This window comes from Ornithodoros turicata, chromosome 3, assembly GCF_037126465.1.
Source record: "Ornithodoros turicata isolate Travis chromosome 3, ASM3712646v1, whole genome shotgun sequence".
Classification (NCBI taxonomy): Eukaryota; Metazoa; Arthropoda; class Arachnida; order Ixodida; family Argasidae; genus Ornithodoros; species Ornithodoros turicata.
The window spans coordinates 69,806,541-69,834,183 of record NC_088203.1 but is presented as its reverse complement, the minus strand read 5'-3'; the positions used below and the strand labels follow the sequence as shown (position 1 = coordinate 69,834,183).

General features: G+C 43.9%; 1 protein-coding gene across 5 annotated transcripts in view; it reads left to right on the top strand.

Moving 5' to 3' along the window:
• Positions 1 to 22,439, top strand: part of LOC135388581 (cytosolic carboxypeptidase 1-like) — a 79,258-nt gene extending 56,819 nt beyond the window's left edge. For all 5 annotated transcript variants that reach the window (XM_064618205.1, XM_064618204.1, XM_064618202.1 and 2 more), the window contains exons 20-24: positions 73 to 202; positions 805 to 921; positions 5,135 to 5,311; positions 8,131 to 8,273; positions 17,057 to 22,439. In XM_064618205.1, the coding sequence (XP_064474275.1) occupies positions 73 to 202; positions 805 to 921; positions 5,135 to 5,311; positions 8,131 to 8,273; positions 17,057 to 17,168 (679 nt within the window). In that variant the 3' untranslated portion in view covers positions 17,169 to 22,439. The remainder of the gene's footprint in view (positions 1 to 72; positions 203 to 804; positions 922 to 5,134; positions 5,312 to 8,130; positions 8,274 to 17,056) is intronic.
• The last annotated feature ends 5,204 nt before the right edge of the window (positions 22,440 to 27,643 follow it).

The window sequence follows — 27,643 nt, the reverse complement described above, 5'->3', positions numbered from 1 at the left end:
TCAACTATCCAACTAGAATGTTAGCAGAAGTGAAATGTGTGCCACTGTTCTTTACTTTTTCTTTTTTTTCAGCCATCGTTGTTCACTTGTGGGGCAAGACCTGAATCGCCAGTGGTCATTTCCTGACCAGAGGCATCACCCAACAATTTATCACACAAGAGCACTACTAGAGTACTTGTCTAGCATCAACAAGGCACCAGCTGTGAGTAATCACTCATGCTACACATGAGATAAAGGCTAAGACATAAAGTAAAAAGAAAAGACTTGGGGGCACTTTTGGAAATTTAATCTTTGAGGGATACGACAACACTCAGCGCAAATATTTTGCATGGACGTTTCATCTGTTTGCTTAATTGGCAATAGATGAAGTTACCAGGCTGCATCGGAGAATGATTTAGTTGAAACTACTTACCTGTGTGTCTTCAATTGAATTTTATTTTTGAAAATGTTTGAAGCAGTAATTTCTAAAAATTTTCCCAAACATAAGAAATGTAGACTTTTGTTTTATAGAACTGTTATAGTTTGGCATGACGAGGAAGGCGTACGTACAAGATCTGTTCTTAGGGCTTCATGGCAGCAGCATTCCCACATGTTGTGCTTACCCACAGCAGTGTCTGCACTTCTTGGTACAAAGTTACGATCCTCGTAGCTGTATTACATGAACAGAAATACCAGGATACGAAAGAGCTTCACTGAGTTATTCTTTCTAATCACTCTTGGATTTTGAATATAGAAATGAGTTTACAAAGCAGCTAACTCTTTGTTAGAAAGGCTTGGTGAGAGTGTAACACTTTGTTTTTGCAGCTCTTGTGTGATTTTCATGGGCACTCCAGGCGTTTCAACATTTTCCTCTACGGCTGTTCACCATCACAGTCTTGGTGTATGAATGATCGTCTGCTTCATGATGATGCCTTATATGAGGTAAACCGTGTTGTGTTTTTTGGTTATTTAATTACTGTACTTGCTTGCATGCTGTTCACCACCTTGGGCTCTATTCTGATCAGAAGTAATCCACCTGATTATCCGGGATGAGTAGAGCCTAAGCTTGGGCGATAAAGAAACCCGACGCACAGGCATTCGTTTCCCAAGCTCAGGCTCTACTCATCATGGATATGATCCACTAGATTCCCTGAGCCTATGCCATCCTCTCCAACTGATTAATTTCTCTGTAAGCTATTGGTAGCCAAATAAAGAATTCGCGAACAATAGGGATGTAACGTCAATCAATTCTCAGGCAACTGCGTTGTAGCAGGGAGACTGCCTCACGAGAATACTCTGTTGTGACTGGTTGGTAACCAGGTATCTTTAAACCGAAATATTGCAAAACTTTTAAATGTGTATTTAATCGAATCTGTGGTGTACTTTTGTAAAGGTCTTGCGACAGTTGTGCAAGGAGGACAAGTCATTGAAATAATGGCACGCAAATGATGCTAGTGCAGACATTTACAAGATGGCACCTGTGTTCTCGAGTTTGAAATAAACATGATTACCATAAATTTAGCTGAAAATGGAATTGTTCTGTTATGTTTATATGTGGTCATAATCACAACATGCAGATGCGTCAGTAAAACCTCAGAACAAACACGAGTTATGAAATCCCTCCATTGCTTTGATGTAATCATGCTTGTTGCAGTTGATTACCTTTCGCTGTTAAAAGTAATCTCGCACGTGACAGCTGACGTCGAAATGACATTGCCAATGGTAATGAGCTTGTGCCTTGGATTTTGATAGCAAAGTGAAAACCACATTCCAAAATTATTCCCATTGGTCGAGCTACAAACTACTTCCGGTAGCCAATCCAGAGAGAAATTGTATTGCTTTTGTTGATTTGTAGCGGTGCTTCCTGACACAAAAAGTATGCATTTTATAGAGGTGTGCAAATGTTCAATACGTATTTTGAATACAAATTGAATATTTCCGATATTTGATTCGTATTCAAAAATTGACATTCCAGCATTTTCGAATACTCATTTTTCTCGAATATCATACCAGCTTATTACCAAGCCGTTGCGGGATGCACGCTTGAAGTTGTACATTGCGGTGACAGCAACAAACATGAATGGCATAGCAGCTACAAAGCGACATGCAGGGCTTTCAAGGTCGTTGCGCTCATTTGCAAATGCGTCGCTACACGTTCGCTAACCGAAACCAAAACTAGTCCACATTTGTGTACAGCCTCCTTTAAAATTCGCCCTGATGGAACGCAAAACTGTGATTCGCTTCCTGCGTTGTCAGCACAGTCGCAGATGCAGTTGACTGCCAATGAATTCTGAACATTCGTGCGAGGCCTACATTCCAGTTAAATTCTAGTTAAACATCGAAATTTTGTTGGTGTTGAGCTAAACACTGCTGTTCACCGTGCCACCTGCGTGCGGAGCCGAAAAAATCCACGTCTCGAACGTGTTGTTTACATCTTCAGTTTGTGGAGGTGACCTTTTGCATTACAAAACTTTGAGGCTTGAAATTAATGAAATCACGGACGCATGCGATGAGAGCGATAATCGAGGAGTGGAATGTGATGATATTTCGACATAGTTTCTCATACCCTGGCGTTGTGCAACCGCATGTTAAAAACACCAACTATAGTCCTGTTCAACTTAAGAAGGAAAAGAAATCTAGTCCGTCAACTACATATGGCACTGGGGATAAGGAGACGCAATAGCTCACCAGGAGAAATACTGCAGGGCCACCATGCATCACCAGTATTGCAGCTCACTTTCTGCTGCAGTGTAGTGACATGCAGCCACTCCTAACAGTCAATATAGAAGCAGAGTGAGTACGATGGATTACGTTATCTGGCGCGGGAGAGGAACGTGACCTCCCTGCGTCCAGCCATCCTGTCTGCGGAGCAGTAGTATTTGGAGAGCTGACATACTAGATTTTTTTCCTTCTTAAGTTGAACAAGACTATTGGATGACGATAAAGCTGCAGAATCATTTGAAAATGCACTCACTGTTGTTACAGATTATAGCAAGACATACTAAACATAGGGCCAGAAGTTTTCGGGTTTTACTCTTTTTCAGATTCGGGGAGTAAAAATCGGGGAAATACGTTTATACCCTCAATTCGTGCAAATATCGGGTGAAATTCTTTGCACTGTGCTAGTGCATTGTGGTGCAGGGAGAAATCGGGTTTTATATTAGGATGAAAAGGTTTCGGGAAATACTTTTTTCTCAATTCGGGGTGTAAAAATCGGGTGCTATATATTGGATGGCCAAATTCATGCAAATTCAGGTGACTGACAGCAGGATGCATTTTCCAGTCCAAAAGCTTTATTTTATATTGGTACAGTGGCAGGATTCCTATGTAGTGCGCAACCAGAAAAGGAATTCTTTCTTAAATGCGTCTATTCAATGCTTCTAATACAACAGCAAAACCTTACAACACAGCTATGACATGGTAACACATGTACTCTCTCAAAATGTTTTAAAAATTCAAAGCAATGAACGTACAATTGTTAATATGATGTCATCTGTAGTTACCATCCTTTGTTAACATACAGCATCATTGCCATCCTCAATGTCTCTGCACCCATTGACGAACGGTCGGGCCTCTGAACGTGACGTTGAGCGCACCTTCAGCCAACTGCGTTACGTTCATAGGCCCGACCTGACATCGTCGGGGCGCAAATATCGGGTTTAACCCGAAGTCTGATAATTGCATGTGGGGGGTACAAACGGGGAAAAATAGGGTTAAACCCGAAAACTTCTGGCCCTAACTATACAGCTTTAGTTGCAATGAAAGCAGCACCGAATACGAACGTCACGGAAACAATCGTGAAACATCTTCACTCTGCAAAACGCCTCCATCTAAACCACATGCGTGTTGGGAAAAAACCCATAATGTACATGAACAAAATTAATCATGGGTGCCGTATGAGTAGGGCCTTGTGTTTTAGGATTAGAGCAGGTAAAATCTGTTTTTATCCTCTGATCTGCATCATTGTCATTACGGGTAAAACCCAAAGACAAACTTGCCAAGTTGCAGATTCAGCTACCAATACATGCCATGTAAGAGCACTAAGCACTGCACATTCAACACAGCTGCTCAGCATCTCATGTTCACCTGAAATGTGAGAAGCTTGGTTTTTCTATTTCCAACCAGAAAATCTGCTTTTGCACCCCATATCACCCACTTTTACCCTCTTGTAGAGCTCCTGAAGTAAAACCTGATTTTTACCACTGGTTTTGGAAAACATAAAACCCGAAAACATGAGGCTTTAAGTATGAGTGAAGCAGCCACCTTCAATAGAGATGTCATTCCCAGGCTGTAGATTCACTATCTGTTGTGTGCAGCTATATTAAATTCAGTACTGGTATGATGTCGTCCCAATAAAAATTTCCGTTTTCCGTTATGTAGGGGTTCACTGCATCAAATAGATTTTTTGAAGAACACGCAGCACCACTGTGGCAGTCGCGGGGCAGCTTGGTAGTTGTCGGGGAAAACATGCATATGCCTTACTTTTCTAGTTGTCTTCGATCGTCGTCGTATTTCTGGTGTATGCGCCGTCACTGGATGTTTTACACCGCATTTCCTGGTGCGCTGCTCCCTGGAACTTTTCCCCACTGTTCGGCACTCCATTGGCACTCCACTTGAAATTTTCCATAGCTTGTTTACATGCGTACACTTGTATAGTTGTTGCATATGATCTAAAATGCTAAGTAAAATTCAATGAGCAAGCAGCCCCAACGCACCAACCCATGCTAATTCCATATTATTGACAATTATCGACATGTTCCAATATCATTATGATTCATCAAGCAGGAAGAATTACAGTTTGGCGCCTTGCACTGTGAACTTTTTGTTTCAGCAAAGCTCTGTAGGAAGATTAGAAAACAAGAAATAATTTGTGTCCGCTGTGCTGTGTTGGATAGTGATGCGAGATTATGCATGCAGCAGCAGCCAGCAGTTTATTGCTGATATATTGGACAAACAACAGCTGTGCACAAACAACCTCTTGATGGATGACTACCTGATGTGAATGATGTGAGAGTTTGAAGTTTTTTGTCTATTGTATGCTACAGCATGAAGCATGCTCCACTCTCACTCAACCTCGTCTCCTCCCATCTTACTCATTGCCAATGTTTTTTTTTTTTTTTCGTCAACAAAATAAAACGTATGTTGCATTTTGCAGGTATTGCCCGTACTCCTTCACCACGTAGCGCCAGCCTTCAGTTATGACCATTGCTGTTTTGACATAGAGCATGGAAAAGAGTCAACAGCACGTGTAACGGCTTGGCGCCAATTTGGCATTCAGCTGAGCTACACACTTGAGTGTTCCGCAGCTGGTTGTGATCAAGGAATGTATGCGGTACGTTGTCATCAGTCTGTGAAGCTGATATCCACATAGGTGAAGATAGCCTTCACGTTCATGCCTTCATAGTTCACTTCGAAGTTTAATAAGATTGCAATAGAGCTATGCCAGCAAGTCTAGGGCTCCTACTGTGTACAATCAGGCAGAGCCAATGTGGTTCCAAATGCGCACGTGAAATCTGTCCACATGTTTAGTTAAATTTACGCAATGATCTCGCACGAGGCTGATACAAATGCCTTCTGTCGTATTATGGCGAATTCGCTTGGTCAAAATGTGGCAAAACAGCTGAGCACTCGGATATTGCTACCCTTTTGCCCGTGCTGAGTCGTGACAGTTGCCACACGAACATGAGTGCCAGGAAGCTAGCGGTTTTAGTCACTTGGGTCGCATTACGGGCATCGCGGTTGCTCACCTTCGTGTTTCATAATCTGCTAACCCATGTCAACATTGATGTGTGGGCCAATGCGGGCCTTCACCACCTTCACAGTGCGGATGTGACAACACCGGATATAGCTGAGCAATCCACTGCACGGTCGTATCGAGGCCGGGCGAAAAAAGTGCTAGCTGGCAAATTCTGGGCGCTCCAAGAACTCCATGCAAACATGCGAGATTGCTGCGCTTTGACCAAGCGAACATGACTGCCCGGGTTCTGGCAAAGCAAGTTGCCACAAAAAATGACCACCCGAATTCAAGATTAGTATGCTGAGGGAGGAGTCTCTGATATTTTGAACAGAGACTGTTCAGAAGAAGAACAGTCTCTATTCAAAATATCTGCAGCTCTCGTCATGGCACTCTTTCCTTAACATCTCATTTTCATTTGGGTTTTCTGGGTTTTCTGCTTCTCTATTCAGCGTTTTCCTATTGCCAACAAACCATGCTACACAATGCAATATGATGACCCTCTACATGGTGTTCCATGCAAAAGCAAGAACTCGTTGTTGTTGTATACAGGGTGTTTCTTAGAATTTGTTAGGCTCTTTTTATAAGAAAAGCTACGTGAGCAGCATAGATTCTTTGCAGGTGAGTCATATGTAAGGCCCAGGATTTTCTGCAGTTCCGCGAAATATCGCGGCATCCTTAGGTTGGCACGGAATATCACGGAATCCCTTATTTTTAGGGGTGTGCGGATATTCGAGTTCTCGAATTAGAATCAAGTATCAATCATTCAAAGTGTTTCATTCGTGAATCAAATACCCAATATTTCCGGATTTCCGAATATTTGACTATTCGCAGAATATGAATGACACCTCCCAAATGTGGGCTTCACCTGACGCCTCCCTGCATGAGGAGAAGCCTGCTGCCCATGCTGCAGGACCAACACAGACAGATTCTAGTTTAGCTTAAGATAACGTTAGCCCAAGTTTATTGTGCATACTCCTCCTGAGGAAGGGCCGGCGTCCCTTCCGTGTGCAGTTTAGCAGTGGCAGTGGGGGATTTTGATTTGATGTTTGGGAGTTTGTCTTTGAAGACTCAAATACATGTAGTGCCTACAGCCCAGAAACAAAAAGAGTGTCCTAAAGATGTAACATCCTCAAGGCATGAAAAATTCCTATAAACTCTGTAGATGCCAAGAGATCTTTAGCAAGTATAGAATGATTGCAGGCAGCAGACAGCATTTGTGGTTGGAGGAGAACCCAAGGTATCATGTATGTAATGCTGAGCTACAACAGTGCTTCCAATCTGTAATTTTATAAAATATTTTTTGTTCCCACATTATCCGAGAAAATAAAGTGTATCCCATTTCAAGCAGCTGTTGACTGCTTGCCGCGGAAAATCGCGGAATTGACAATTCGGTGCCGCGGAATTTTGAATTTGCCGCAGCACAAAACCAAGGGCCTTAGTCATACGGCAAGATGGAGATTCTTTCAGAGAGAATATGTATAACTACTACATGGCTAATTACCTAAAATTAATTAATTGATGATTTACTTAGGGGCTCTCGGGCAAAGGTGAGCTGACACAATGGAAGACAATCCTTGTTGCGAGAAATTGTATTTTTTTTAAACCCTGAAAGAAAGAAATACGTGGAAATATGCATCGCCAAATTTCAGTATGCAAATGAGCTAAAACCACGCACATCATGAGAGGGGGACAGCGCTCATTCATGCTTTGAGGCAATGGAAATGGTTGGAGTCATTGCTGGGCCAGATGAACTGCATTACAGCTCAGATAAGCCACTGACATCATGGTCTCAATGCGCTCTCGACACGCACAGTTTTGGTTTCGGCTCATTTGCATAACAAAATTCGATGACTGATATCTCAACATACATCCTTGTTTCAAGATTTTAAAAATGTAGGATGGCTTTCTATCATTCTGCTGTCTCACTTTTGCCCAAAAGGCCCTAATTAAAGAGCTAATTAATGAACTTTAGGTAATTCGTCCTCTAGTAGCTACATACTGTTTTCGAGAAAATGTCTGCTGGGCTGTATAACTTTACCTGCAAAAGCACCATCTAAGCTGCTGTCATAGATTTTCTATAAGAAATTGCACAAATAAAAATAAACACCCTATAGATCATACATACTGCACTGGGTGGACTTCACAGCTCACTGCAGTGAGGGCAATGGTGACACAGTTTACGGGTTTACACTAATTTTTGTATTGTCATCAGGCTTGTCATAAGAGTGTGTTGTTGGCGAGTGTCTGGACGGAGATGTGGTAGCTAGTCAGTTGTGCTTATATTGTAGTGTTGCACCAGTAGGCATACAAACAATAGAATCTTACCATGCACATGTGAATTAGAAGACATGCTGCAGTATGGCATCCACATTTACTGGAAAACAAAAGCGAGTTATGTTCTACTACTATTTCAGGGCCACCATTTGGGCATAGCCCAGTTAGAAGAAATGGGCATGAAATTCTGCCAGGCGTTGGGTCGAATGGGGCTGACCAGGGACAAGGTAGACGGCTCTCTACAACTGGATCCCACTTATCCGGAGCTTATCGAATCGTTCAGGTAACGTATTTGTGAAATACCACTAGTGTGGTCTTGGTACAAAAAAAGAAAAGAATAAGAAGAATAAAAGAAAAAGGCATTTCAGATGAAATAACCCAGTTCACATGCCTCGAGTGCAATATTTTGCGCGTAGAAAAATTTGGGCCTTTTTGCAGCTCACGTGCAAAGAAGTAACAGCAATAGCTGTATCGTGCATGCGCAATGAGATTGTATTGCGCTCGCAAATGTAGACAAGTTTTTTTTCTTAGTCCTCCACACATTCTGCCGTGAACTCTCTGGCCAACAGTTGGAGGTGTTGCGCGCGTGCGTGTGCCACGTTGGTGCGAAACCACAGCCTATCTCAAACACCACAAACATCTCTGCAAAATCTGCGTGTGCCAGTGGAAACTCTGACAGCCATGCACTCATTTCAGGTGCACACATCCGGGTTAGTTTACGTCCACGATTTGCTAACATGCAGCATAAAAGACACCAAGTCTGTTAAGAACATGAACGTAGTTGAACGTAAAACGTAGACCATGAAACTATGGACACAGTTTATGTCTCTTGACCTCACGTTCCCTAACTTTTGGGTCTTCTCGCCTTCGTCTCGTGGCAGCCACTTTGTGTTTTCTCACTGCTGGGTCATGTTGTGCAGCGAATGCACGTCTGGTTGCTTTTTCCTTCGGTGTGCTATACCGTTTGCGTTCTACAGCGGCGTGCAGAGCCCTCCACTCCCTATCTGTGTGTGCAATACGCACTCTTCGTGGCCACCACATACTGTGTGATACAGTGACGGTGCTTCTACTTGTATGCCCTGCACGGCTGCCATTTTTTGGCAAGGACGCAACTTTTGTCAATGATTCAGCGTTGGCTCCTGGCGTCTTTTCATGTGCTCTCCAATTTGCTATTGCGCCAAGCAATGGCACACCGAGTCGGAAGTCTGGGCCTACGCCGTCCTTGGCAAACGAGTTCCCTCACGCAACTATCGCTGTAAAACTCGAGAAAAAGTAATGTGGAACAGAATGGACAATGGACTTGTTTCTGTCCTTGTCTTCCAATTTCTTCTCAAGTTCAAGGGCATGTCATACCTGTGTCATATGCGTATTTTAAAATAGCGTCAAAGACCTTCGAGGCTCGACAGAGTTGACTGTTGCCTAGCCAAGCAAGATGGTCTCTGAACGGTTCATCATCTGGTTATGGCACCACAGTTGCACCACAATAAATGATTATGGTGCAACTGTAGCTATTTTACGGGTTCATATTCCTGGAAATACCTAGTTAACACACATGAAGAAAAACATGGAACATCCAAACATCTGGAACACCCGGAACATCTAGAAAACATGGGAAATGGTGGAAAGTGTGCACAAATGTCTTGCTTTCAATGAGCATCACATGACTCTTCTGTATCCCACCTCTTGTGGCTCCTAGAAATTGTGCCCTACTTGGATGCTGACATCACTTTTGCTTTTGTTGTCATGTTTTCCATACATTACCACGAAATTGAATGTGCTAAAATAAAATAAAACAGTAAGTTCAGAAAGGTGCAAGTCGATCACTGCACGAGAGAAGTAACAAAAAGAGCACGCAGCATATCACCACACTGCCGAAATTCGTTGTGGAAAAAATTAACTAGCACTAAAATTACTTGCCATCTCCATTGACAGCTGGATCGCATGTGTCTTTGCAGTGTGTAGGATGTGTACTGAACCCGGCCAGGGAAACCCTAGAACTTGTTTCTCAGATGTCATGTTGCCTGTTTATCTTTGTGTGTTTGCCAGATGTAAAAAAGGCTGCCTTCAAATAGAGCTTGCTCGCCATGTAACGAAAACACAACTGCCCTACTGCAAAGGATAAGCATGTGTAGCATTACATTGAGTGTCATGTTGCATTCAACATTCATAAGGCCCCTGGTTTTCTGATGCGGGAAATTCAAAATTCCGCGGCACTGACTTGTAAATTCCGCGATTTTCCACGACAAGGGGTCAATGGCTGCTTGAAATGGGAACAAAAAATATTTTATATGATTACAGATTCAAAGCACTGTTGTGGCTCAGCATTACATGATATCTTGTGTTCTCCTCTGACAGCGAATGCACTCTGCCGCCTACAATTATTTTATGCCTGTTGAAAGATCTTTCAGTATCTACAGAGCTTATAAGAATTCACAAATACTTGATCACAATAGATGCAAAATTTGGAGCAAGCACCCACATTCTGTTCCAAAACCCATTTACCAATGTCTAAGGGTCACTTGTACCTTGGAGCAGTTGGGAACGTGCGCAGCATGCACTTTTATCTAACCTCTTTTGCACGAGCATCAATACTTCTTCTGAGACGCTGCATGTTGCAATAACTGTCCACATCGCGCTAACCGTGTTCTTCTACCCAATCAGATCTCCGTGAAATTCCGTGCAAAATGAAGGATTCTGTGAAATTTCCTGGATCCTCAGAAAACCTGGGGCCTTAATCATTCGTCATAGTGTCATGTGGTGTACAAGCACTTGAGAATCATGTCCTATTACACACATACAACAGTGAAGGGTGTAACGTGTGGTTCCACTTATCCTTGCAGAATGCTCAACAATGCTGCATGTGAGCTCCTTTGTAAACACATACCCAGTAATAGAAGTGTTATATGCTATACCATTTAGGCCTACTGTTGACGGTCACTGTAACTTGCTACTCTTAAGGATCGCTATGCTCTTCGACAACAAAACACGTTGCAAATGTGGACATGGAGGTCTCGCCCGTTCTGCACCGACTCCTCGCAAGGAGCTACACAACTATAGGGCTGCGGCTCCCTGATCTCCTGCGTATAAATTGAGTTGAAAATTGCCCAAGACGCAATGAAACTGAAACTAAGGTGGAAAGCGCTCATTCCACATCATAAATCAGTAACACACACTCCCGAGGCCCTCCAACAGTGGATCGCGAAGGTGTGCCAAAACACGCTTTTTCCTATGCCAGAGAGCTTTGAGGTACTTCCATCACCGTAGTAATGAATATTCGTTATCGAGATTTTTCAGCGGTACAAGAGGTGTATTAGATGTATTTGAATTACAGTATATGATTCGAAATTGGGCTGTCTTTTTAAAACATCACACAAGGATAGCTGTAATATTCATTTAGATTAATACTTAAGATTAACATTTTAATATTCATTTAACTTTTTTGCATAAAACACATTATCGTAATTTATGGAAGATTCCTTGACTGCGCAAACCATAGCAAACAGTCCCTAGTTACTTGTTACCTTATCTATTGAATAGATTGAGCTCAAAAGGATCTCATTGTCAAGCATGCTATTTCAAGAACTACGCTGGGTTATATCTGCCTCATAAATGTCTCTTGAAATACCTATAGAGAATGATACAGAGTGACCGTGGCCTTTGCTTAATTTTGTTAGCTGGGCCATTCCAGCCGCAACCAGCAAGAGGCGTTGCTAGACCCTCTCAGATTTCGCTGAAAAAAATTGTGTGCATTCCCTTTGAGGTGTGTATGTAGAATTGTAGAACCTCGTTAATTCGCGGTTGTCTGGACAGTGAAAAGAATTTGAATTAAGTGAACCACGGCACATGGTGAAGGAAAATATATTTATTTGCCAAAACACCGCGTGATTGGAGGCTGGAGAAGGCAAGGCAGCAAGCACATTGTTTTTTATGACTGGTAGTCGTGGCGTGGTTTGGAAGCAGGTGGTAGATGATGAAATTTGGTAGGAAACTTTCGAATTAAGCAGGTCGTCACCAGGACCTAAGGTCGTCTAGGAGGTGAAAGAAGTCATGCCATTTGTAGGACAGACCCTATCCTATAGCATATTGAAAATCTGCAGGTGTATTTTTCCTTAAACGTAAAATAAAAAAAAAGCTCACCATACTCCGCTGCAGCTAAAAAGCGATGCTTTTGTTACCCTCTCCTTTTCCATTTTGAAAATCTACAGGTGTATATTTCTTACGCGACAAAAAAAAGTTTGTCACCATAGTCAGCTGCAGGACATTCGATTGTTGAGGTCGTTTAGGAAGTAAAAAAATGTGCCTTTGTGGAAGACACCATATCTCTCATAATATTTTGAAAGTCTACGTTCGTCTGTCCTCCAAGTTCTACCACTTGTACTCACAGCCGCATCTTCATAACAGCTTCATCATCGTTTCTGATTGTCTGAGTCATGAGTCATAACTCAGTCAAGTCACTGAGTCAAGTGTGAAGTCACTGTTACGGTGCACACCATTCGGCACTTGTTTATTGAACAATGTCAGAGAAATGTGCTACTTCTCTGATGGCACTGCGTCGCAATAGAAAACCAGAAAATAGGATTGTTAACCTTTGTCTCCACAAGCGTGACTTTGGAATGCTATGTAGCACTTTTTTGCCTCATCTTGTGGTAAAGGGCAATGTGGTGATGGTGTTGGCAGTACTGTTTTGAAGGTTGGCAGCTATAGGGCTAGCTTGCAACGCCCCTATTGAGTGCACGTATTCTGACATGTGCACAGCAGTTCCTTTGGGTGAAAGATAGCTTGAAGAGAGTGCATGCATTGTGGCTCACTGGTGAGGACAGGACAGGAGGTTGGAGAAGAAATTACTGAACGTCAAGCACCATGAGGAATGCTTAGGGTTCTTCATTTTCGGGTTAAACCTGATTTTTCACAGTAGTTCCCCCCCGAACAAGTTTTCAAGAATTCTGCTAAAGCCCAATATCTACCCGAAATCCTTGCGGTCCTTCAACTAGTCGTTCTAGGCAAACCATCGGAAAAATGAATCGTACGACGATGAATCTGCGATGCCTAGTGACACCCCTGGCTTCCCGCCAATGGACAACCGACATTCGTCCCCCCTCTATGTTGAGCAGAGTTGATCCAACGCTCGCTTTCCGCATGCCACGAAACACCTCTCGTCAAGATGCTGCATTAATCCACCGAATGCGCCTATATGGTTGCACCATACGGTACAACATAAAACAAAATTGGAGCTGTTCTGTTCTTGTAATTCACACTTGCTTGAAAACCCACATTCAGCTATCTTATGGTTGCTGCAGTTTCAAAATGCGGTTAAATCTTTCAATTAACCCATCTTGCGGGTAACACACTGAGGAGAAGAACTGCTTGATACCCCTTTCTTTGAGAAATTGCTTTTGAGCTAATGAAGTGAATTGGGGCCATGGTCGAACACAAGTTCCTCGGGCAATGCCTCCCGACTAAACACGCGGCGAAGGAAAGGTACTATGACCTGTGCCGTCACCGTTCTGACAAAAACAACTTCCGGCTGCCGGCTATAATAGTCCATCAAGGTAATGGCAAACCATGATCCCAATGCAGATCCTTTGAAGGGCACGACTATACTAATAGTGAGTTTTTGCTGTGGTTTCTCTGGAAGTGGCGCAGGTTTTAAGGGTGCAGGTGACGGTTTGGCAGTTGACTATTGTCCGTAGCAGCCGTATGGTTCCAAGGTTGTTTTCGTACACATGTTTACTCATCATGGTAGCTGCCGCACCCGTATCAACGACCAAGGTCATGGAAACATCTTCCACAGTCACATGTGCACATATTTGGTTCTGCTTTTGGTTCAGTGCTTTCGCTATTGTACTCAAAATTCCTAATGAGCTTGCGCTTCCGACAACATTTCATAAGATGTCCCATCTTGCTGCATACTCGACATTCCTTGTTTTGAGCTCCACACCATTCATCATTAGCAAAGTGTCCACTTCCCCCGCATTGATAGCATGCTACATGCTTACTTTCTGGCTCGTGATGTCCTTGTGCTCGCTGACTGCTCAGGAGTTTTCCCTGAAGAGTATCTTTTTGGTCATTGCCCAGCTTGTTGAACTTTATGCACATCTGTAGAATGGTTGAACTGCGCAGCCTTCTTCGAATGTCAGCGCCAAGGAAATCGCTTTTTCTAGTGAAAGTTGTCCCCCTTGTACCAGTAGTTGTTCACGAAGAGCTTTTAGTGTTGTACTCTCCAACAGCTGATCCTTGATTGCATTTCTAGAAACCTCCAAGCCTACACTTCGATGCCATACATCTTATCTTGCTGACAAAGGCCTCTGTGGACCTGTGTAGTTGCTAACGTGCACGGCACTGGTGACATAGAACTACAACGTTTGAAGGTACTCCAAAACGTGCATCCAAAATGTGCAGCGCCAGCTGCAGCAAGTCTGGAGAGTCTTTCGAAGACATCTGTGTCACTCCAGTGACCGTTGTAGTACTTAGAGCATTGAAGATACATTGGCCTTCATCACCCTAGCAGTGTAGGACTACCGCTCTCTTCCTAGCAGGCGTGAATGTAGAATCCGCAAAGGCGTCCTAATAGTTGAGGGAAAATGCCTCGCCGTTGTTCCCATGGCACTCCAGGTTCACCGGCTAAATGTAGAAATGACGACGGTGACTGTAATCCAAATGCTCTCGTGTTGTGACAGTGGATACGTTCTTCTTAACGCCATGATGGTATATCGCTAGTGTGGTTCCATGATATATGAAATGAGACCAGGCAGTCAGCATAGCCAGTTATGCCACAACATTTATTTTGTAAAAACATCCATTTAAAAAGAAAGCCGCCTAGCAGCATGGAACACAACATATGACCTGATAACGACGTAGAGTCATCTGAAGGACACAACAGATGCGTCTACCACACGTGACATTTAAAAAATGTGGTTTTTGAGCGCCCATATCTAAAAAAACCCACCTCGAATATTCTTCAAGCTTTGTAGGCACATGCTTCAGTATACGCTATTTGAGTGCACAGAAAATCAAGTGTTTCTTTCTCGCACAATAATGGTTAGAGCACGCCAAAGTTTCAGTGTCAGACTGTGATGACCATGGAAGCGCTGCAAGAAGTTCACTGGCCGATATTCGTGTTTTTCTTGTGACAGCCGCCCGTGCTGTTTATGCTGCTACATATTTGAGACCACAAAGAGTCGAATGTTTTCCCACTCTGGGTATAGATCACATGCTTCGCCTTGTTCTTTCGGCGAAGGTCCACCATGCAACTGATAATTTCTTTTCTAGGCTTCCATTGAAGGCTTCCAAAATTTCGTCATGTTTGCAGTTCGTGTAAGACTGTTGATATGTTTTGTTTCAGATGATGGCTTCAGAGGGGAGGTATTTTCAAAAGTCAAACTGGTTGAGCTCAGTGTAACGTTCAGGCTTTCAACAATCTCACCTTCATCAGTGAAGCTTGAATCTAATAAGCTACCTGGAGCTTCCAGTGCAGTATCCTCTGGAAGAGATGCACTCTTCTTGATATGTAGACAGCAGTTGTGGCGAAGATAATCCAACTCACGCACATTACAATACTTTTCAGTAACGTTAGATACTGTTCAGGCATGAAAACATTTCTCAGCAATGCATTATCCAGCAAAGATACACAGGTGAAGTTTCTTTGAAAATGTGTCTTCTGTCTGTGCCTGTTCATGTAGTTCACGCAGTAGACACGGTCTTTACTGAACTTCATGTTCATGGCGAAGATACAGACGGCAAAGCAATTGCGAGTCAAAACAGTGTCAGAACACAACTTTTACAAACGTAATCAATACTGGCCACAAGTAGAGGAACCACTCACTCTCGAGATGACTCCAAACTACCTTGGACTTCTATTTGAAGCCGGATAGAGCTGCAGTTCGGGGGCGCTACTCTTGTTACTCTCCTTGCTGTTTCTTAGCATCGGCGGCAACTCCTGACACGCCAAAGTACTCGCCGACAGACACAAAAATCTTTGATTATGCTTTCATGCTAGCTGATGGACATCTCCTAGGGTAGGCTACATGTACCACGGGTAGCTGTCACAAGAAAAACCCGAATATCGACCGGCGAACTTCTTGCAGCGCTTCCGTGGTCATCACACGCACCACAGTCCGACACTGAAACTTTGGCGTGCCCTAACTTTTATTGTGCAAGAAAGAAACATTGGATTTTCTGTGCACTCAAATAGCATATACAGAAGCATGTGCCTACAAAGTTTGAAGAATATTTGAGCTGGGGTTTATTAGATATCTGTGTTCAAAACCGCATTTTTTTTCAAATTTCACGTGCGGTAGGTGCCTCCATGCGTGACAGCAACCTGGCCTAGACACTTAAATTTGATATCAAATTATAGAGCTGAGTCTCCGCTACATGGCAATACCTTTCTCGTTTCACTGGCATGTACAGAAGTACCACAATAGGCGCAAGAATATGAGTGATTTTTGCCATCAGCGCCAACTTTGTGGAATTGAACCCACGCGCTAGAAGCCGGCATATTTGACAATGCAGAGACAAAATTCAAAGCCATGAATGCGTTCGTTGGTAAGATATTGAATGCCAAAAATGGTATGCCTGAAAGTGTGTCGGACCTGCCATATTCTTCTGGATTTTTTTTTCTCGGGAACTACGGCAACTAGAGAAAAAATACTTTCATTCTTCATCTGAGTCAGGCTACAACATATATCTTTACAATAAAGATCACTGATGCTCTCCGGACCACCTTGCCTGGGTTGAGATTGAGTCACCCAGGTATAAATTGAGGCAAACCAAAGTACCTGTTGGCTCTTGATTGTCTGTAGCCACTGGAAAATGACAGCAATATCTAGCTTTTTAAAGGAGAATATTTTCCTCATGTGATTTGTGAAGTGACTACAATGTCAACGGGTCTGCGACATCATACCGATAACACTTTGAAATCCCCCCCCTTACAGCTGTTGACAACACCCAACTATATGATGGTGCTGCCGTGTTACACCAGATGCAGCTTTCAAAGAGTAATTGAAACTGACTGTACGTGCTGTTATATCTGGCCGGACAATAAAGCTGTGTCTCATTTTGTTCCAGAAATGAAAAATCGAAAAAGAGAACAGTGAGCAGCAGCAGCTCTGGGAGTGTCATTGATGAAGAAGCCTGCAATGAGGAAGAAGAAGGAGAGCAGGTTTTAGGAAACCCGTAATCTAATTTCACTGTGAAAAATACCATTGGCAGTAAATGAGCAAAAATCATGGGCACCCCTTTCCGATTATGACGCTACTTTACTCTGCAAGTACTTCAGTCAGCTGTGGTTGCATAGGTCGATGGAATTGGTGGCTATAGGGAGCAAGACAAGGTTCACAACATTTTCGGAAATTACCATCAAATGCATCAAGTACTTTGTTGGTGGTTCACAATGATGTGGCCGCTGTCGCTGTTGAAACTGCTGGCCATGTGGGTTATTATTTTCCTTGAGGGAAATTTGTCCCAAATTGTGTTGGATGCGTATGCATATGAGCTTTGTCACGTGATAATGTGCTATGCTGCGATTATTTTGTCAGCTTCCACTAGTAGCATAATTTCGATGATTGCCTACCTTCCCGTAGCACATTGCTGTACAAATGACATTTTATCTGCAGTAGCGCAGTTATTTGGAAACACGATACATTTTAGACACTAGTACAGAGGGTTGTTCTTCTTTTGGAGCTTCTAGTCACTTTGTGGCATGTTGTCCAGCATGCCACTTTCCTTTCGAAATGGCTTTTTCTGGTGCAGTGTTATGGAAGAACACTTCTTTTACCATAGTATTGCAAAGAATGTATCGAAAGTGGGCACCGTTTGGGCCTCCCTTCTTCCCACTCTCTTCTGCTGTTTCATTGCATGCAGGGTGGCTATGAGCACATTGATAGCATGTTGCACATTCACACTAAAACAACAATGAATCCTCAGTTATGGTGCCACGTGCAAAATGTTCACTGTGATGTAGTAAGCAGTCCTTACACAAGAGATCTGTGTGTGTGTGTGTGTGTGTGTGTGGAGTTGTGAGAAGTAGCAGTGCATACTATTTCTCCTTTCCCTGCTGCATTTCCTATAGGGTTTGAAGTGTGGCTCGAAGAAGGCTTAAAGGAGCTCTGAAAGCCATCTAAAAAATTTTCTATTCCGAACGCATTGTGGAAGTAGGTAACTCAACTTGATGATTAACACGAAAATTTTATCTGTATGCGATATTTTTCGTAGAAAAAAAGACACTTCAACATCGCCGCGCACGTTCCCACTTGACTCGCACTTCCGGGTCAAAGGAGGAGCAGAATGAAAAAGAAACGTCATTGGTGACATAATAAAAGTTGGAAGCGGCGACCGCGCTTCTATCCGTGTCAGTGCTGACTGGTTTTCTTTTGTTTCTTTCCGTTTTCTTTCCCCCTGCTTTCTCCCTGTCAAGCGATGAATAAGGGATGACCTCGATATTCCTGGTCGTGAAACCCCCGTTCTCGAAATTCATGTTCTGTAAACAAGGAAAACCAGGGAAAATGCTGCTTCGTAAGATGATATGCCGCGATTAAGAACATAACATCACTATTTAACCACTCAAACTGAGGGGTCCAAGTCGTCTTAGCAAACGAAAGACTCATTTTAGCAGCCCTTTGGCTTGGCAGGGCGGCATGTTGGTTAGTTGTGTGCTTGCAATATTATGGCCGGGTTAGTCAGTTTTCCATTGGCAGTTTCCTGCGCGCGACATGGGCATTTTATAGTCAGCTAAAATTTACACTACATCAGTAGTCACGTGTTGTTTCAGTGCATGCTGATATGTCGGCGGACGCAAACTTAACCGGCGCTGTCGGTCACTATATGGTGACAAAACAAAAGGTGCCGAGCACGGATGAACTCAAACTTGCGTGTCTGTGTCGTCCACATTTGTAGTCTGCATCGGCCAATTCTTGTTTAGCTCGATGATTGGTAAGTTGGCCATAAATTGTGGTTGCCTTATGACACTGCTTGGCTATGTCGGTGTGTAACTCAGGCAATGAATGTTCAATGCCTGATGCCACGACGTGCCGGCGACGGCATATTGCGATAGATTTCACTGGGTTGTATCTGACAACGTATCGGCAAGAACACTCTTCCAGCTGAATAAGGAATTAACTGAATGGCTAGCAAAGTTGCTAGTCGAAGTGACGGGCACTAGTGATCATAGCGAATTAGTGATATAGCGAATATTGATACAGTGACATAGCGAACGGAATTAGTGATCATAGCGATGCAGCGATCATTTTGAGGCGTGAACTGTAGCAGCGCTTAGTGCTGCATTGTGTTTATACTTATTGCTGCCAACAACACAACAGCAAACAGTCACCATGATAACGAACAGCGTACAAAACACAGACATCGACAGGACAACGTTCATCTGGCACCTGAAGTTTAGTTTCACAATCCACCTACTCCGGAAGGTCGCTTTAGGGAAAACAAGGTCAAGCAGGGAGATGCTGACCGATTTTTGGTTGACTTTGCTCGGGGAGTTCAATGAGGATCGCCTCCACAATCTCACGGCCTAACCTTGAACAGTGTCTGTAGACCAGTCTTCGTTTACTGTATCTGATAAATCAAAGAAAAAGCAAACAAAAAACTTCTTCCACCGTTGCGCCAGGGTTCCGAGTGAAAAATAGCAGACGACGTTCCTCGAAACCAATCAGCAGCTCGACTTTTGCGACGTCAAAATGACGCGAGCGGCTCGACAGCTCGTTCCAGGCATTGCCACCGTTGCGCACGGTCGTGATTTTCAAAATCGAATTTTACGATATTTGTGCACTTGTTGATAGAATTACTTCACATGGTGCGTTTTAATAAGCATACGAACCGCTTGGTTTAAAAAAATGTTGGTGATTAAAGTGCTTTCCGAGCTCCTTTAAAGTGTAAACAACGAGCATTGGCCGAGGCTGACCACAATTTCCCTGAGTTGTTTTCCTCTTTCTTTGTCCTCTGTTCCCTGAGTTCTTTGAATTCACTTAAAGTGTCCAGTGCATTTTAGTTTGGCCCAAGTGGGTTAGGGAGGGCAAAGTTGTGTGCCTGAGCCAGGCAGGGCACACTCAAATCTTCTTGAACTCTGAGTGTAGTGATGTTATTGAGCTAAAAAGGAATACAGCAAATACCTGCTTTGGTGTACACGAGAAATATCCTTCACGATGGGTGCTGTCTTTCTAATGAAACTGCAGCCTAGTGGAGAAACCCCATACTAGAATGAAGCTTGAGCTGGACCCACACGCATGAAAACAGCAGACTCAAAGCAGGCTGTTGACTCGGTTGTGTTATCTCCAGATCTCTCTCAGAACACAGCACTGTATTCGCAGTTAGAACCTTGATGATGGACCTTCAAGAAAGTCACAAAAAACCATATCAGAGAGAATCAGTGCTGAGCCCGAGCAGTTTGAGATTTGGTTCAGCTTGCTTCATGTTCATCTTGGCGGAAAGATAATGGTTTGAACTTACTGGTTCATGGCTGGTTCAACATGCAGCAGAAAATAACAACTATTCCTTGCCCTGAGGTTCCCTGGGAATGCATGCAAATGCAAATTTTCTTGAAGGAAGTTTTAAATCAAGAATATTTTCTCTTCATGCATTGAATTCAAAATCTGTATAAGTAGTACGTACACGATACATCCTGGTGCACTCGTCGAATCACAACCCTGTCGACTTTCGTCTCGTTTTCCTTTGGATAGTTGCCGCACATAAAATGGAACATCCATTTATGTCGATTGTGTGTCATCTCCACTCAGCAAACTACAATATAACTTTACTGCTAAAATACTGCTTGACCATGCACCTTTCTTCGTTTGCCAGCGTGACAGGTAATAGTGCTGAGAAATTTGGCCTTAAATTGAAAAAGATACAAGAGCCCACCTATCTTGGAGCACACAGCAGTCCTTGCGAAGCTGAAAAATAAAACTGTCAGAGAAACAGCGCAGGCCTGGATATCTTGTTCGGAAAATGAGATCAGTGCGAGCAGACTCATAAGCATGAAATGTGCAGTAGAAAACACTGAGAACGACAGAGACGAGGAAAACAAGCTCACAACATATCAACTGAAACATTTCCTTCCGTGCTCTTCATTCTTATGAAGTCTTATCAGCTAGCCCAACTCAATGTTCGGACATGAGTCCAGTGTCTACCTTAGTACATCTTGTCAAGAAAAGAAACTGTTCGTCGAACTGGTTCAGAGCTGTTTTATTTTCATGCGTTCCAGTTTGGATTCAGTCCTGGTCTGATTTTTGACTCTGTTGCGGCTTGGTTCGACACCTGGGGAGAGTGCATCATGAAGTGCATCATCAAAAGATTGCCAAATGCACACCCGAACAGAATATTGCTACAGAGTGTGCGAGGTCAAAACATTGGGGCCACCCACAATCGTGCACGTTGATCATGCGCTAAATTATTGATGATGCATAGCAGCTTATCAGCACCACTTGATCTATGCTCTGCTTATGGGGCATGGAGTAAAAAAAAAACTTGCCATCCAGACACATGGGTATGCTGAGAGGGGGCAAGGGGAGACATGCATGCTTGGCTGACATTCTTTTCAGCTTTCCCAGTGTGGAAAGCCTGTTATTTCTCGCCCAAGCGTGGAGGAATGTCGTTCGAGTATTATTGTATGAAACAACAGCCTCTCCTGGATACATTTCCAAGTTTGTCCAATGTACTGGGACCCACATTTGAGCGGAATGGTAGATAACACAATGTACAAAGGGTTTTCTGTGCTTAATTTCACAGGCTGAGTGCTGGGTTTTAGGGGTGTTGTGTGTTTTAGGGGCGCACAGGCGGATCAAATGACGCAGCTGGTAGGGGCAACTGAACACCACGTCACAAAAATTCTGAGTCTTTCTGAGGAGAAAGATACCATGGGTGTAGGGTATTACCACTTGTGCATTAGCTGAGGATGTTGAAGCAAGAGAAGGCAGGCTGTTCTAACGACAAAATCAATCAAACAACAGAAAACCCCTTGTGTAATAGAGGCCTTCCAGATTGAGAAACCTGAAAAGAATGACAGCCAAACATCCCTTTCCTGAGGAGGTCATCTTTGTTGGGCGGGTTTCCGCCAATAAGCGTCACTTGCAGTGGGACGCCATGTCAGTATCTGTCTCCTGCGTTCTTCCACCATGTTGGGTTACAACAAACATGCTCTCCATGCTCTACTCGTTTTATATTTATTGCAATTTGACATGATGAAAGCAAATGTGTCGCAAATTTAATAGATTGCACGTGTATTAGCACTGTTACCAGCGTTGTAGTGTGGAGTATTCTGCTATGAGCAGGTTAACAAAGTCATGTTTTATGTGCAATTGGTGACTATTATTGAATATGTCATGCACGGAGGCCTACACTTTCACGTAGTGCTGTTGAACAGAGCTTCATGCATGGATGGTGTGCGTCTTATTGTATATGCTAGGCATTTTAGTGCACATTCTGAATAAAGCTATATTTATTACGATGGTGTAAGTACCTACCTGACAAAATGCGTTGTAATGTGTGGTAAAAGATGTACACATACGTGTCCCAGCTAAATGCGAACGAATTTCTTTAAAATATAATATAGGTTTTTCGAGGTGAAGTCAATTGCAATATGGCCTATACGATGGAGGACACTCATTAAGAGGGCACCAGCACACTCTTAAGGCAATGGATCTCAGTTGTCTCGCGACGTAAACCCCCAATTGCTATTGTCTTAAGGCAATGTCCCAATTAACTTTCAATAATTAACTTTTTAATTATAAAAACTACGAAGTTGTCACAATGAGAACATCTGGTCCCTTCGGTCACCTGATACCGTAGCCGTTTTCAGAACAAGAATCCGTTCGATAGATCGCCCGCAAAAAATTCGTGAAGGAACATTTTTTTCTTTATTTTGTTCATTGCGAATCTTCAGAGACGCGTCTTTCCTTCACCCGAAATGCGGGAGGGTGAAAGAGCACACTGTCGCCTCTTGCGTCCTGGAAAAATATTAAAAGAAAACTGAAAATGCAACACAAGATAAGGGCAATTCCAATAGCGTCAGCCGATACATTTGTTTCTGTTTTGTTTCCGCAAATCAAAGCTCATCTTCGACGCATGAGGCGGCACTGTGCTCCTTCACCCTCGCACATTGCGAGTGAAGGAGACGCGTCTCTGGAGATGCGCAATGAACACACACACACACAAAAGAAAAAGGTGTTCCTTCACGAATTTTTTAGCGGACGATCTATCGGACGGATTTTTGTTCTGAAAACGGCTGCGGTATCTGGTGACCGAAGAGACCAGATGTTCTCATTGGGATAACTTCGTAGCTTTTATAATTAAAAAGTTAATTAGGACATTGCAGGAGTTTGCGGGCGCCCTCTTAAAGGGACGATCTTGTGCCCCCTGCCCCTCTCATAAAGTGTACCATTCGATTGCCTTTTGTTGAAAATGGAATACCGCGAATTTACCGACAAAACACGTCAGTTATTAAATAACCGAATTCAATTGATAAAGATTGCAGAGCATGCGCGATCTGTGTTGGCAACAATAAGAACGGCCACGTCGCCCTGCGGGAAAGTCCGTGATAGGATACAGAAATCGTCTGCTTTCGCGCGCTAGTGCATCGGCGTGAGCAGACGACTTTCAGAAGTTACTTGGGACCGCGGCATCTCTCGTACAGTTTCTTTCAGTTCTTAGGTGAAAAACGCACATCCTAAGAAGTGGCAAACATGGTGGTTTAGAACAACTATGTTAATCCTCAGAGGCAAGTTAAAAATCGCAGGACAACCCCACCCACAATCACAAATCTGAAGCCGCCGGCCATCTGCGCGCTCGCTCGCATTACAGCTCCGACCAAAAATATATTACGCGTGCTTCCATTACACTCCCTGTTGCACACTGGTCATGTTTCGGAATGAAGTGTTGCTGACAAAGTACATGGAGAAGGAGTGCGCGCTTATTCAGAAACCGCATGAAATACTCACGGAAAGAAAACACGTGACTTAGCTTTCACGTATCCGATTATGCGCCACATTATCGGAGACCCCATAGTCAATGTTCGGACTACATTTTCCGCTCGCGGAGATATATGCCTGAATGTCCCAATTTCGAGAGCAAAGGTGACGACTCAACCCAAGGACAACGACGACGTGCCCGCAGGCCGACGTCATGCGTGACGTATGCATGAGAGAAGCGCAGGTTTCGTCGTTGCGACAAATTCCTCGAAAACGACTTGGTTATTCCGAGTGAAACATCCCAAGCAGCACAATGTACTGAAAGTCGAGTGCAATAGGGGTGGACGGTATGTGTCTTGTCAATGTTCTTTAGTTTCAGGAGTCTGTTCAAGGCCTTCCGCCTACCCGTCCACCCCTATTGCACTCGACTTTCGGTACATTTTGCTGCTTGGGATTGACGGTTGTATGTGTGCAGTACTCGTGAAGGTAGTTTTGGCTAAGTTTCGGAATCGCCCAGGCTATACGAGAGCATATGCTATATTGCAATTTACTTGCTATCGAAAAAAGTGATGTATATATTTTAAAAAAATCTGTTAGCATTTAGCTGGGACCAGACATGTAGGCATTTGGAGTATCGTACTCCAAATACTGTATCTTAAATACTTTCGTTGGTATTTAAGTATCTACTCAGTGCTTTTACAGAAAGGTATTTTGTACCCTATTTAAAATACTTTTTTTTCGTATTTGCTACTCAGTACTCCAATTACTTTTATCCTTTCGGGGAATATGCAGACTGTTTGATTTTCATGGGGCCATTGGTGTTGGCAAATAAAGAAAGCGACTACATACGTGCTTATAGCGGGCGCGCTCAGCCCACTCTGCGCGGGACGGTTGAATAAACCATTCTTGTTCTACCGTCACTGGATTGCTTTTCTCCGACCCACATCAGGTTATGGGCCCAGGACACGGTTGCACTGTTTGCTGAAGGAGAAGATATGTCTGACTCAAGCAAGTTCGCGGTGGCCAAGTTGGTGGACGCAAACTACCAGGCATGGAAATTTAAAATGAAGATGCTTCTCATCCGTGAAGAAACCTGGAAGTATGTCACCGAGGCAGCACCGGAGAGTCCTCCCAGTACGTGGATCGCAGGAGACCGTAAGGCGCAAAGCACGATTTGTCTCAGCATTGATGACAGTCAGATCATTCATGTGTGCAATTGTTCTTTGGCAAGGCAAATGTGGGAAGAGCTGAGAAAGATCCACGAGAGGGCAAACCTCACGAATAAGCTCTACCTTTTGAGAAAGCTCTATCAGTCGAAGCTGGATAAGGATGAAGACATGCAGGCATATATCAGGCGCGTTCTGGAACTGATGTAACGTCTCAGAGGGATTGATCAAGACGTCAGATTTCCAAGTGGCTGCCCTTCTTCTGAGTGGACTTCCGGACAGCTACGAAGCACTTGTTACAGCACTCGATACTGGCCCTGATGACGATCTCACACTGGAATATGTGAAAGGGAAATTGGCCGACGAGCACAAGAAGAGACACGAGATGACTGCTTGAACGTCTGATACCGAAACTGCGCTTCGTGCTCAAGGTCAGGGCACCGCAAGGACTTCTCGGGACAGTCGGGAATGTTTCTTCTGCAAGAAGATTGGCCATATTCGGCGAAATTGTACCGCATGGCAAGCCCAGAGGAGGAACCTTCAGCGACAGCGTGGGAGGCAGAGAGTCAAGACGGCAGCGTCCGAACGATCGTCATCGACAGAGATAACCTTCTTTTCGTGAGGTGATTCTTCTCTGAAGAACTGGTGCATCGACTCTGGAGCCACTATCCACATGTGTAATGACCGCAGATTCTTCACGAAGAATTATAAGGATAAGACGGAACTTGTCACCGTGGCTAATGGACAGCATGTCACCTCTCAAGGCATAGGAGACGGAATCCTTTATTGCCAAGTATCCCAGTCCACGGTCAAGAGGATTCAAGTCAGAAACGTCCTTTATGTGCCTGCTCTAGAAACGAACCTTCTCTCTGTGAAGCGGCTAACAGAGTTTGGGCACGTGGTGACATTTGAGGACGAGCGTTGCATCATTACCAGGACTGGTGCAATGGTAGCTACAGGAAGAATTCAGGGAGATCTATACCGATTAGGTACAAGCAGTACGGAAGGTGCCTACGTCACGCGAGTTTCGAGCCACAGGAACTGCATTCATGTCTGGCACCATCGTTTGGGACATAGGAGTTCACAGGCAGTTAAACGGCTTCACAGCGAAGCCTTAGCAGAGGGAATTCACGTCCAAGACTGTGACCATATGCAAAAATGCACAAGTTGCATCAAAGGCAAGATGAAGCGGAAATCCTTTGCGAAAGAAAGCTCCCGTGCTGATTACATCCTGGATTTTGTCCACACAGACGTTTGTGGGCCAATGAGGGTGCTCACGCCAAGCAAAAACAGATACTTCGTTACTTTTCTAGATGGTTTCTCCAGATATACGGTGGTCTACCTGTTGACATCGAAAGACAAAGTTTCTTCTAAACTTCAAGAATATTTGGCGCTGGTGAAGAATAAGTCTGGGAGATATCCACGAATCCTTCGTGCTGATAATGGTTCGGAGTACACTGCTGGGAGAACTAGAGACATTCTACGCAATCAAGGGATCACACTCCAGACTTCTGTTCCGTATAATCCCGAACAGAACGGCGTTGCAGAACGGAAGAACCGTACCCTATGCGAAAGTGCAAGAAGCATGCTTTTCGGCGCGGATATGCCGGAAATGTATTGGGGAGAAGCTATCTTGACAGCTTGCTACGTTCAGAATCGACTTTCCACGAAAGCAGTTGATAAGACACCGTATGAGCTGTGGAATGACAGCCGAATCTTGAACACCTGAAGATGTTTGGAAGCCAAGTATTTGTGCATGTCCCGAAAGAAAAACGGAGCAAGTGGGACGCTCTTGCCGTTGAGGGAATTTTGGTCGGTTTCAGCGAAACGCAAAAAGGCTACAGAGCCCTTCTGAAAGGGAGCCGTAGAGTAACAGTAGCGCGCATTGTAATCATTGATGAGAGTCAAGTGATAGAGAAATTCTGCTGCGAATCGAAACGCTATCCCACTGTTCCAACGGATGTACAAGAATCGGAGAGTGCGGGCAAGACCGGGCAACATGATAACCAACAGCAAATTCCGCCTATTTCAAATGAAGTTGAAATCGAAATACAGGCAGGCTCATCGAGAAACGAAGCTCTAGGGGAACAAGACGACATAGAGGACGACGTAGACCCGCCTGTTCCTGTACCTCGTCGCTCACAGAGAAGCAACAAAGGAGTTCCGCCGGAACGGCTGACGTACATCACACAGATCGCCCCTTCCAACGATCCAGGAAGCTGGAAGGAATTTCAAGCGTTGCCCCCTTGTGAACGAACAAAGTGGATAGATGCAGCGAACGAGGAGATCGAGTCCTTACGTCAACTGAATACTTGAACCCTTGTGGAGTTGCCACCAGGGAAACGTGCTGTTGGGAACAAGTGGATTTTTAAGACAAAGAGGGACAAGGATGGCAACATCGATAGATGCAAGCAAGACTTGTCGCCCAAGGATATTCGCAAAAATATGGGGAAGATTACGACGCTACGTTTGCCCCAGTTGCAAAACTCACAACATTGCGGATCCTTCTCACCATATCGGCTACTCAAAAAATGAAGGTGCGTCACTTTGACGTGAAGACTGCGTTCCTCAATGGT